This window comes from Achroia grisella, unplaced genomic scaffold, assembly GCF_030625045.1.
Source record: "Achroia grisella isolate CSIRO2021 unplaced genomic scaffold, CSIRO_AGI_Agris_v1 utg1174, whole genome shotgun sequence".
Lineage (NCBI taxonomy): Eukaryota > Metazoa > Arthropoda > Insecta > Lepidoptera > Pyralidae > Achroia > Achroia grisella.
The window spans coordinates 1,888,865-1,902,199 of NW_026712590.1; the positions used below are offsets into that span (position 1 = coordinate 1,888,865).

Here is a 13,335-nt window from a genome sequence, read left to right on the forward strand (position 1 = left end):
TCATCATCATCATTATCATTGACATCATAAATTTACACAAATGGATTGAAATATAAATTTGGAATGTCTATCATTAAATCTACACTGACACCACTAGACCAGTCCTCAAATATAAAATATCCAATTGGTACGATGAACAATTTTGAAAATAAATCTGATTCCAATATTAATAAATATATTTGTAAAATAAAATAATATATATATTGTGTAATATTTTCCAGAGTCGTATGCAGTCCACGGCGTGGGAGTGGGCGTGGGCGTGGGCGGGCGCGACGACGGCGGTGGACTGCAGTGGCGAGATCCCAACCTGCCCGAAGTCATCGGCTTCCTGAACTCGCCGTCTGACGTCGTCAAGGCCAACGCGGCCGCCTATCTCCAGCACCTCACTTACATGGACGACCCCAACAAACAGAAGACCAGGAGTTTAGGTATTTACTCTTGTACAGATAACTGTACGTATGTATCGTTACAGAATCGTGCATAGGTTGTTCCTTTTAGGCCTTTTTAGGGTTAGACGAAAACTTTAAATGAAAACTATTTATTTTCTCTCTCGACAGATTATTCCAGGATTCCATTCTTTAACAATATATATTTCGTAGGTGGTATTCCGCCGCTAGTGCGGCTTGTGTCGCACGAGAACCCGGAGGTGTGTCGTAATGCGTGCGGAGCGCTCCGTAACTTGTCGTACGGACGACAGAACGACGAGAACAAGCGAGCCATCCGCGACGCGGGCGGTATCCCCGCACTCATGGCGCTGCTGTGTCGTGCGGCCGACATGGAGGTTAGTATACACCCTCGATATATATCAAGTAACTAATTAACTACCTTGTCGTACGACCAATGGAATGACGAGAACAAGCACGCATTATATGAAATGTACTTCAATGTATTTCAATACATTTATGTTACATGTTAATACTGTGTTTATAAAATTAATTTTAATTATTTATATATTTAGAATAGCAAATGAAAGCAATCCTTCGCCTATGTACATGAACACTGTCAATGTCCATACATCACGTTATCATATGAAATTCGTGATAGAACTCATGCGTTTTATAAATATGTTACTTGTATAATATACAAACTTATATATAAATATACTTTATCAGGTGAAAGAATTGGTGACTGGCGTTATATGGAACATGTCGTCGTGTGAAGATCTAAAACAGTCTATAATAAATGATGCAGCTCAAGTGATAGTCAACAAAGTCATCATACCACACTCCGGCTGGCATCCCACCAACCCTGGTGACACTTATTGGTCTACAGGTAACAAATTTATAAATTTGAAAATATTGCTTTATTTATGTGTATTCGTAGTGTTAAAAAATGTGGTTATATCGGATCGTAGAAATCATATCGTATCGTATCTTAATAAAAAAAAAATAATAAAAAAATGAAGCGAAAGAAGTAAAATGTAAAAGATGATACAGGACAAATTTTGTTGAAAGATGACGACATAAAAGCATGGAAGGGATATTTTAATAAACATGAATGAAGAAAATGTAGTGATGATGCTCTAAAAGATGTCTCAGTAAACATTGGTGTAGTGAATGAGATTAGTATGGATGAAGTAAGAAAAGCAGTGAAAAGTATGAAGAATGGGAAAGCAGTCGGGCCAGATGGTATACTAGTAGAAGTATGGAAATTATTAGGACATGATGGCTGCAGGTGGCTGGCTTTATTCTTTAATAAATTATTGTAAGAAGTGGCAATCCCTGAGGAATGGTGCAATAGTTCACTAGTGCCCATTTTTAAGAATAAGGTGATGTACAGTATTGCAATAATTAACGGGGAATAAAGCTAATGTCGCACAGTATGAAAGTATGGGAGAAAGTGATAGAGAAGCGATTGCGTGAAGAGACGGATATCACCCAAAACCAGTTTGGATTTATGCCAGGCCGAAGTACCACAGATGCCATATTTTCACTGCGTCAGCTGTGTGAAAAATACAGACATGCTCACAAGAACTTGCACATGGTGTTTGTCGACCTGGAAAAGGCGTACGATAAAGTACCCCGACCGGTTTTGTAGTGGGCCTTGAAAGATAGAGGAGTGCCAGTACACACATACTTCATGTGGAGTTAATTCGTGCTATGTACAGTCAACCTCGTATATCGAGATATGTGCGGTCGGCCGCTGGAAACACCAGCGAGTTCAGTGTGGCTGTAGGCTTGCATCAGGGATCGGCTTTAAGTCCGTACCTCTTTTGTTGATAATGGATTCCTTGACGTCGGAGATACAAGAAGAGGCACCCTGGTGCATGCTATTTGCAGATAACATTGTGCTCGTTGGTAAGGAGGGGGCTGGGATACAGAGTAGATTGGTGATGTGGCAGTAAAAGCTAGAAAGAGGGGGCTTAAAAATTTGTGTTTCCAAAACGGAATACATGTTTTGTGATTTTGGCGGTCTTTCCGGATCTGCAGCCATATCACTAAATGGAGCTCCATTACCGATCTGCTCCAATTTCCGGTATCTAGGTTCTCTCCTCCAAAGCAATGGTGAATTAGACAGGACCATAAAGCATAGAATTAACGCAGGATGGATCAGAGGTGTGACTCGCGTGTGGGGAACACGCGAGTGAAAATTTACAAGACCATGACCCGGCCTGCTGTCTTGTATGGATCGTAAAGGCGACGGATGAAAGACGACTGCATGCAACTGAAATGAGAATGTTGAGGTTGATGTGTGGTGTGACAAGAATGGATAAGATAAAGAATGAATACATTAGAGGAAGTATGAAAGTGGCACCGGTGTTAGAGAGGTTGAAGGGTAATCGTCTATCATGGTATGGACATGTAATGCGTAGCAACGAGGATAATATTTTAAGAAAGGTGTTACATATGAATGTGGATGGTTATAAGGGCAGAGGAAGGCCGAAAAAGAGATGGATGGACTGTGTGAAAGATGATAAGAAAGGAAATAAATAACGCGATGACTGCGAACAGGGATGAATGGAAGCGAAAAACATATTACGCCGACCCCAAATAAATGGGATAATAAAGAAGCAGATAGTAGTAGATAAGAAAAATAAAAATAAAGTTTTTAAATAATTAAATTCTATATGGTACATTTGGAATTGTGTGATGATGAATGAATGATGAATTATAATGATGAATTAACTATATAAATACAATTGGTTTTGCAAGGACATGAGCATTTATCTATGTATAATATATAAGAAATCTATCCTATGGAATACCCATATTAACATCAATGTTTTAGGTCAATGTTCCTAAAAAGCTTTACTTATTCCGATCAGTGATTATAACATTGCGGATGCGGATTTCAACCCGAGCCGCAGCGAAGGCGAGTAGAGCTGAGTGTGTAAAAATACGTACATATACGACGTTTTCCAACGCACATAATTGTAAACAAACTCTTAACTTAAAAAAATTGTGATGCACACTCTTGCTTATCTGTCTTTTTCCTTTTTTTTTAATCAGCGCGTTGCCTACTGGCTGGCGCCGCGAGGCGATTAATTTTTAAATTCAGAAAGTAACTACCGCAGTTATAGTGAAGTTATATTCCATAACTGCTCGGCGTTATATACGCAAATGCGTATATAACGCCGCGTGTTTTTATCAGCCGCTTGACTCGCATCACTCGAAGCGAACCTGTTGAAAAACACGCTCACACATTTATAAAGTATTTAATAGGGGTGTGTGGTGTGTGCAGTGTTTAGAAACGCGTCGGGGGTGCTCCGCAACGCGTCGTCGGCGGGCGAGTACGCGCGGCGGAGGCTGCGCTGCCTGGCGGGGCTCACCGAGGCGCTGCTGCACGCAGTGCGGGCCGCCGTGCAGGCCAACGCCATCGGCACCAAGATCGTGGAGAACTGCGTCTGTGTGCTCAGGAACCTCTCGTACAGGTCACTCTCACACTCACCCTCACCCTCGTCGTCCTAGTGACCCTCACATAGTAAGCTGCGTGCCTGGCGGGGCTCACCGAGGCAGTGCTGCACGCGGTCCTTTACTCGGTCTCCTACGATATTCTTAATATTTTTATTTTTTGATTTTATTTATTTATTTGATACAGAAAACATGTGTACTAATTTACTGAAATAACGATGATATTCAAAGAAGTATAAAACTGTTGCGAATATCGACGCCCTCCATCTAGTATATATAATTCCAAAAGCTACAAAACGAAAAAAAAACATGCATTGTCGTTACCCATCACGTACCTATTGTCTAATAAAATTTGAATAAATATGATAATGTATTTGTGCTCTGGTCGTTAGACAAGAAACTGAGCATCCATAACATAAAATTCATTATTTAATTAATTTACATGGTACACACCACTTAACATTTGACTGCTGAATCTGATATAAATACCGTGTATTTGTTAACGTACTTATATATGTATTAGCGAGTTTGTTATATCATGTTAGTTTGTTTGATTTAACGCTTGAACTTTACATGAAATACATATATGTATATACCACTCGCATTTCCAAACTTTTGTAATGAGATTTAAGACATCTGATTCTACACATTTCTTAATATAATATATTTATTACGGAAGAAAAAATAAGCATATATTTCATCTTCTGTAATAAATCTAATAAGTTACATATTTTTATTTCTTCATTTAACTCTTACATATCGCATCTATATATTTTTTTTCTTTTATAGATGTCAAGAAATTGAAGATCCATTCTACGATACGAGAGCACCACCCACACAGTCATCAGGACAAGCCAGAATACAAGCTAGTGCTTCCAAAGGCAAGTAATTGTAAAACTACGATAGAATACAAGAACTAGATTAAATTTGGAATAAAAAATATATTTGTTATGTCGTGATTGAAATGAACATGCGATTTGTTGTAGACGTAGTTAGTCTTTTACATAATTGTAATTGTAATTATCATTGAAAAAGAAATTATATTTATTATTCCTTAATCACATTTCATAATGTTAGTGTTTCATATTAGTCATGTTTTGATGAATAAAGAACAACCTTGTCCTTAGAATGATAATGCTCGTAAATGCTTGTACAATATGTTTTGGAGTTGTATTAACATAATTCACGCAATGATTTAGTTTCATTTTATAATATTTCGCTTTGTTTATTCAACAGGCGAGAATCTCGGTTGTTTTGGTGGCAGTAAAAAGAAAAAGGAAGGTTCATCATCATCAAACTCGACCAGTCCGCTCGGGAAGAGTGAACCAGACAACCAACCATTAGGAGATACTACGCCCGACCCACAACTTGGGTACAGTGTACCCAAGGGCACTGAAATGCTGTGGTCTCCAGAGGTTAGTAAAGTACTGAAGAAAATTAAGCAGATGAAATAAATAATAATAACGCCCTACAACTCACACAGCGCCATCTAGTCCCAAGCTAAGCAGAGCTTATGGTAGAGAACTGATATAAACAGATTTAGTTTTTTCATAAATACATACATAATAATAATAATAATAATAATCTCAGGATAATTCACACAGCGCCATCTAGACCCAAATTAAGCTAGCTAAAGCTTGTGTTACTAGTACTCGATAACTAATACAAATACTGCATACAAACATAGATATTTTGTTTTTGTAAATACATTCATATTATACATAGAAAACACCCAGACCGATACAAACAATTATACTCATGAATACAAATGTTTGTGCCGTGTGAGGAATCGAACCCGCGACCATCGGTCGTAAAGCGGTGTCCTAGACCGCTAGACCACCGAGGTCGTCAAAATAATATACATAGAAAACAACCCAGATCGATCTGGGTCTTTTCTATGTATATTATACAATACGAACAATCATACTCATGAATAGAAATATTTGTATCGTGCGAGGATTTGAATCCTCGAATATTGGAAGTAAGGCGGTGTGCTAAACCGCTAGACCACTGAGACAGTCAAATCACATTAAATATTTCTTATAGGTTGTACCGTTATATATGGCACTGTTGCAAACGTGTTCCAACCCGGAGACGCTGGAGGCAGCAGCTGGAGCCCTGCAGAACCTCGCTGCTTGCTACTGGCAACCCTCCATAGACATCCGCGCTGCAGTCAGGAAAGAGAAGGGTTGGTCACCTATTTATATTCTGATTTATATTGTGCATTGTGTCATTTACAGTGAAATAAACGGAGAGTTTAAAATTGTAATACATGATCACTAAATTCTTTTTAAAATTCCTATACATATAGGAATTCTTATACCTATAGAATTTAGTTATCATGTATTACAATTTCAAACTCTCCGTTGTAGTATAAAGAATACTTATTATTTATTATAAATATGGCTAATCTCTTGTAAACAGAATGATACAGAGCAGCTAATAGGCATAAGATAAATGTAGTGACTAAGGTTTTTAAGGAAAATAGCGAGTGTACCAATGAGGAATAAAGAAGAAAATATTATTTAATTTACTTACGTCTCCACTGCATTTACAAGTGCTATAGTAAGAGACTGATAAACAGTCTCTTACTATAGCACTTGTAAATGCAGTTTAATAGATATTAATATATTGTGTATTGGATGATAATGAAATGGTGCACCCGCTTGTGCTAAGGGTATACGCTGGCGGGGAATCAGGCCAGTTAGCCCATCATTCCACCAAATTCATCAGAAATTAACCAGGGGAAACTGTGGATGTCGACCTGACATGGTGAATTGTTAGCAATGGGGTTGCTATTCCTCTAACAATACTCTTTCCCCACGCAGAACGTATTAAAATTGCAACATCGCTAAAATTATAAATTAATTGAAATCACATAGAATTGTATGTGTCGGTGTGTAGGACTACCAATCCTGGTAGAGCTACTGCGGATGGAGGTGGACCGCGTGGTGTGCGCGGTGGCGACGGCGCTGCGAAACCTCGCCATCGACCAGCGGAACAAGGAGCTCATCGGGAAGTACGCCATGCGCGACCTCGTGCAGAAACTGCCCAGCGGCAATCAACAGCACGATCAGGTACCCACTTTCCACATGCTACCAATACGAACTCGATTGAATGTTTGGAACCTTGTCTATAGTGTAATAGAAAAATTGTACAGATTTTGTAAACAAAATATAGGAATGCATTTGGTAATGATCGTCGATGACTTCATTATAACGCGAGCGGCATTAAAAAAAAATAAAAGGGGTGTCCCACATTTGAGTAATTACTTTGAACCTATTGTATTGTATGTGCATGTATATGTATCTGCAAAGCAATTTGTGGGCCACTATTTTTTATTTACGGTTTACATATTATAGAAACTACTTTTCAACTTATATTAGAAAAAAAATACATGTAAAGTACGCTCAGTTATGGTTCTAGTTAAAAACAAGAAAATTGAATTTCTACAATCAGTTGCCAAAACGAATTAATTTATTGTACGTACTCAGGGTACATCCGACGATACGATAGCAGCGGTGCTGGCGACGTTGAACGAAGTGATCAAGAAGAGCGGAGAATTCTCACGGTCGTTGTTAGAAGCGGGTGGCGTGGAGAGGCTGCTTAATCTCACCAAGCAACGCCACCGTCATACGCCACGTGTTCTCAAGTTTGCCGGTATGTAGTATATTCTAATAATTATATATTAGGAGATAGGTAATAGGTGAATTAAAAACCTTGTACCTATTTTTATGAAATTTACGAGGACGGACGTATCAAATTTCGCACACTTATAATTTATACAGAGAAGAAGTGCCGAATGCAATGGTTTTTTTTAAATTATGCATAAAAAATACATTAAATGAATAAACGAACATTACACACACTACCGTATTATTGACATAGACACGCATATATACTTTTTAGTTTATTGCTAAAGTCTGTGGTCTAATTGAGAGTAGATTAATATAATTTGTCTATAGTCTTTGTTAAATTAATTATGGTTGAATGTCGACCACCAGGCGACCAAGTGGTCGCCGGTCGTGGTGGTGATTAAGTAATCATTCTGTAATTCAATCATTATAGGCATACGTAGTATTTTTCTTGTAGCACCAACTTTCAATGTCTGAAAGGTTTATCAAAGGTAGCTATTTTGAATTTATCAAAGGATTGATTTTGAATTTTTAAAAGATATGTTTCGATATATTACTGTAGATTTTGAGTTCTACAAATGAACTTATAAACAATATACTACAATAATTATAATGATTGTAAAATACAGGTCAAGTTCTAATGACGATGTGGTCGCACGCGGAACTTCGGGAGGTGTACCGCAAGCACGGTTGGCGCGAAGCGGACTTCTTAACGCCCGCTCGTGCTGCACAGCCTCGGGGATCCTCCAACAGTAGCGGTCAGTACATAAATATATCTCTGATTAATATAAATTAAACTCTATGATCATGAACAGTTAGTTTTAAGTTATATATTTCGTATTTTCATATTAATATGATACTATAGAAGAACTTTTCCGAAAGATTAAAGTCGATTCTTGAAAATCGTTTCTAAAGTTAAATTAAATTTCCATGGTATTTGGCTGTTTACCTTAAAAACTAGTATGAGACACAGTTACTTAGATACTCCAAGGTAATTGTACCGTATTATATATAAATGGTCTCGACCTACAACATCGTATTACTATCTCTCAGTAATAGTTGTGATTTCTGATTAAATAATATTTGTTTAGTAGCATACCGTTCTCGTCCTTGATGATGAATGCATTAAAATAAAGTCTTTAGAAACATTCCAATGAGTCCAATTTCTTGTAAATATATATTTTTTCCTCGCTACTTATGTAAATGTTGTCGTGTACAGAATGTATTCATATATTGTGTTCATATGATAACCATTTCATGCTCACTGCTATGAGAACATTGATCTAACTGATAACTGCCTAATACAGTAACAAGTACTCACAATTAATTCTTAATTAAGACATTAATGATTATTAAATTAATACATGTCTTAAATACACTGTAATATTGTCGTCACTTATGGTAAAAAACAGTATTGAATATTTTAAAGAAACTAATATCTTTGCATTTTGGATTTTAATTCAGTTTTATGTATAATTATTAACTGATCAGGTCCCTCCACTGTCTTACCTACCTAAGCTAATCTTGGTGGAAATGGTCGGTAAGATGCGTACACATTAATAGAGAAAAGGCGCATTCAGAGCAAGAAAATAGTCAAGATATACTATGTACAATAGTATACAATCTTTCACAATATATATATATTCATTGGCACACATTTTTGCAAACTTGAAACATTTTAGAAAGTGACTGATAAATTACTTACGTCAAAATATTTTTTATTGCGCACATGTGTTGCCAGTAGAATGTTATGAAATCATTATTAAGAACGATTTTTTTTTCACTCATTTGGCTGTTTCCTTATCCTACTTAATAAAATATGTAAAAATTGTACTTTCCTAAGTCATATAGAGTCAAAATCCTTATAATTTTATTCTCGCCAACTCTGGTAAAAATGGCTTTGCTTGTATATAGTGCTTTCTTTTGATTGTTTTCTTGCTCGGAATGACTTTGGTTGAATCACAGAGGACTATATATACAGAGAAAAGCATTTCAGTCACTGCTCATTCTGGAGAATTGTAACTATTGTATCCATATCATAACTGCGATTTGTAGTGTTGATATCCGATAATTTTTCACAATAAGTCCTATGGAGTGGTAAATATTCACAATATTTCAGCTAATGTACCACTTACCAGCTTGTTTGCCATTCTGGGTACAAAAAATAAATATGTGGCTAATACTAATTTCCAGACTGAGCCGGTGCTCAGGTTTCCACTCTGTTGTATATGTAGTGTTGTGTGAGTGTACATTGCACGGTGGTTGTTGTGGGGGCAGCAGGGCAGGGAACGCCGTCGTCAGCGGCCAGCGGGGCTCCGCATTCGCCCAGCAACGCCAACAGCACGCTCAGCCGGCCCATGGCCTCCACGGGCGGCACGCGCTACGAGGACCGCACCATACGCAGGCATCGGGAGGTACAACGCACCCTCGCGCTTTGACGGCCGCATGTTGTCAGAAAAAGAAAATCTTAGGCCAAAAAAACTGTATATCTATTTATTTCAGATTTATTTATACATAAAATAATATATTTGTGTAAAATTATATTTTATAATATATATGTAGATATTTATAACGAAAGTGCCACCACCTAACTTGTCTCTGTACAATCGTCCTGTTGGACTTTTATAATAAGTCTATCTTTATTTAGCACATTACAAAATAATTTTCCATTCATATTAAATTAAAAAAAATGTTCCATTATTTACTTATTTTATGAAACACTTCAAAGCGTAGATTCTGGTTGTGACTGCAATTTTTGACAACATGCGACCGATGTCATTCAAATATCAATAAGCTTATGACAGCGGCACAGTATAAAGGCGTTTTACACTTACATTATTCTGCTGAATTCTGTTGCTTATTCTATTATATATTATATGGTAAAGTATACAGTGACCCCTTCACCCTTCAGATAAGCTCTTAACAATATTTATGAATCCTCATTGGGGTGAAAGCATAAAAAACACCATCATATCGTGCCGCTAGTTTAAATAAAATTGAAACTAAAAAGCCGAATCGATGCCAATAAATGTGACACCATTTGTAAGCGACACCGTCATCGGGCGTTGCTTGCTTCTCTTTCTATCTCACTCATAGTTCCCAAATAGCGGGTGTAAGATGATAAAGAAATAAAACATAGTACAAGTTCAAATTTATTGGCTCAGCGTCCTCTAATTTGCAATAAGCTTAGCGCTGCTAATATATGGTCTAATTTATTTTTCCTCTTTGTGTGTTGTTGAAGAGTTATTTGAATTGAATGGAATATTCAATGGCCATTTGTAAGTACAAGGATATACAAATGTAATATACATAAACCAACATAAAATTGCACTACCTACTAAAATGTATTTCATATTAATAATCTATTAATACGTGATAAAGAGGCATGCTTCATACACATAATATGCAACTTACTGTATATAATATTATAATTCTTGTTACGGAGTTATAAATTCCGAAGTGGATAGTTATAAAGGTAGAGTTACATTTAAAACGAGACGAATGACCTGTGTGAATGATGTAATCGCAAGAAAGGGAGTGAATAGACATATGAAAGCGAACAGAGATAAATAGAAGGTAAATAAAATATTTCGCCTAATCCCAAAAGATATGGGATAAAAAAGGAAACGATGAAGCCGAACAATTGCTACGCTAAATTGATAAAAAGGGCTTGTTGTACTAAAAGTATTAATTCACGATGTATTTACAGAACGATGACATCCCAACGATGGACGTGAACAACTATCAAGACGGACTCGGTATGGGCAACCCCAACGGGCGGCCTATGAATCTGCAGGGCGTGCAGGCACAGATGCCGCCTCCGAGCAGTCGTTAGTATGCAGTAGGTGAGCCTCGACTGGCTTAGAAAGCGGTGGCCATCATTTATACGAATGTCGTTGAGGTCTTCGCGAGGAGTCTGACCTCTACAACAGGATATTTATAAAATTACCCTAAAAGTCATGTATGGTTATCAGTTTTACTTCTGACTAATAAATAACGTTTTGTCTCTTTCTTTTAAAGCATTATTAGATATTATCTAAATATATTTCAATTTAAATAGAACTGCAGGTATGACATGTCAATTAGTTGATATATGCCTCTCAAAAAAATCGAATATTAAAGAATGTCGTGAAGTAAAGAATTTTCAGGAAAGTATTATCAATTTAAACAACAAGTCATATGTAAAAATCATATTAATGATATTGGTTGATATTAAATATCTGATATTGGATATGTTTAGGTAACATGATATTGTTAGGTAATTATTTATTAAAATCCTGTGTTACTTTCTGAGATATCAGTAGTAGCTGGAAGTTTATTATTAATAGGGAACTTTAATCTTTTCTTGTGGTGGTAACGGAGGTTAAAAATGCGCTTTACACGAAATATAATACAGGGAGGGAGTAATATGAACGGAATACAGTTACATTGTGTAGTAGTACAAGTGTTATACGAAATTAAACCTTTTATGATTTGTAGACGTACTTTCGTATACAAGTCGTAGTGTAGACATAACCGTACAAAATAAAAATAGTAAGACATTTATATTATTATGTCTTAAACAAGTTTTCTACAATTACATTTATACTTCGACTTGTTAACGAAAGCACAAAAGTCGAGTTTATAATATCCTTACAATTCATAGTTTTCTTATAATCATTATTGTTTTAGATGCAGCTTGTTTTGTAAGATGTATATAATACATTATCAAATTTATAGGATCTACCTTGGTCAATCTATACAAATTAGGATGCTATTGTTAGTTGAATAGCTAGGGAAAATCTAGTCTCATGATTCTATTCTATATATCTAAAATATACATAAGATCATATATACCATCCTATACATATGATAGTGTAATATATCTACAACAGTTGTAAGTAATACATCTACTACAGATGGTCGTAAGTTATACACGGTACAATACTAGACTGGAATTAATTTTTACACAAAAAAATGAACGACACCATGCAATGATCTATTATTTTATATTTTAGATCATTGTGTTGAATTTGTCTTCATTCATTCAAATTAACCAATTAACATGAAGCTTATGGTAACTGCGCCGGCGCAGTATTCCTCGCGAAGTCGTATTAGATGAGAAGTATTTATTATTCACAGGTACTTATGTTATAGTTAGCGTATTTGTAATTTGCCTATTGGTAAATCTGGTGGTTTTGCTCATGATAAAGTAAATTTCTGTTAGTGATATCACTAGTTGAAAAGTCCAAATATCCATATATTAAAGTTTATTCTAATAGTGTTCTTTTACATGTCATTTATGTTTTTATTTGTATATTGCAAATAAAGTTTTAATTTATCTTATATCTATTAATATTACTACTAAAAAAATTTTGTCACAAGATACAGTTGTTGTACAAACTTAGCACAATTTACTTATCGCAGAATAGTTTGTTTGTTTTTGTTTGTAACACTTTAATGTACAATAGAAATTATTAATAAAAGAAAACAATCGACTTAAAGAATAAGTACGTACAATGGCGGATTTTTCCAAAAGAGTAGTATGTGTTGTCTCTTTCTATCTCAGCCGCGGTGTTATAATATTGTTGTCAGTTTGTTTTTTTTTTCAATAGGACCTCTAGGACCCAGTGACTCATAGAAAGACCAGTCGTTCAATGACGTGACTGGCATAATATATTACGTTCAATTTGGATTCCGCTGCTAGTGACATTGTATATAGAAATTTTCTTTGTTATAGGAATGAATTAAGGCTAATCAGACATGTCGACATCTGTACATGTTTAGTTTTTTTTAAATTTTATGTTACCATTTTCAATGTAATCACAACAGCCGTATAAAATATGTTTAGTTGCTGACATGTGTGATAT

The 13,335-nt window shown here is 36.0% G+C and overlaps 1 protein-coding gene across 1 annotated transcript in view; it reads left to right on the plus strand.

The window, feature by feature from the left end:
- The window catches only part of LOC131851432 (catenin delta-2), a 41,792-nt gene extending 30,207 nt beyond the window's left edge, over positions 1-11,585 (plus strand). Inside the window, exons 9-20 of the mRNA XM_059201934.1 lie at positions 222-428; positions 600-781; positions 1,113-1,272; positions 3,682-3,871; positions 4,641-4,732; positions 5,088-5,266; positions 5,898-6,039; positions 6,756-6,928; positions 7,346-7,511; positions 8,116-8,244; positions 9,767-9,900; positions 11,196-11,585. Coding sequence (XP_059057917.1) covers positions 222-428; positions 600-781; positions 1,113-1,272; positions 3,682-3,871; positions 4,641-4,732; positions 5,088-5,266; positions 5,898-6,039; positions 6,756-6,928; positions 7,346-7,511; positions 8,116-8,244; positions 9,767-9,900; positions 11,196-11,321 — 1,880 coding nt within the window. The 3' untranslated portion in view covers positions 11,322-11,585. The remainder of the gene's footprint in view (positions 1-221; positions 429-599; positions 782-1,112; positions 1,273-3,681; positions 3,872-4,640; positions 4,733-5,087; positions 5,267-5,897; positions 6,040-6,755; positions 6,929-7,345; positions 7,512-8,115; positions 8,245-9,766; positions 9,901-11,195) is intronic.
- The last annotated feature ends 1,750 nt before the right edge of the window (positions 11,586-13,335 follow it).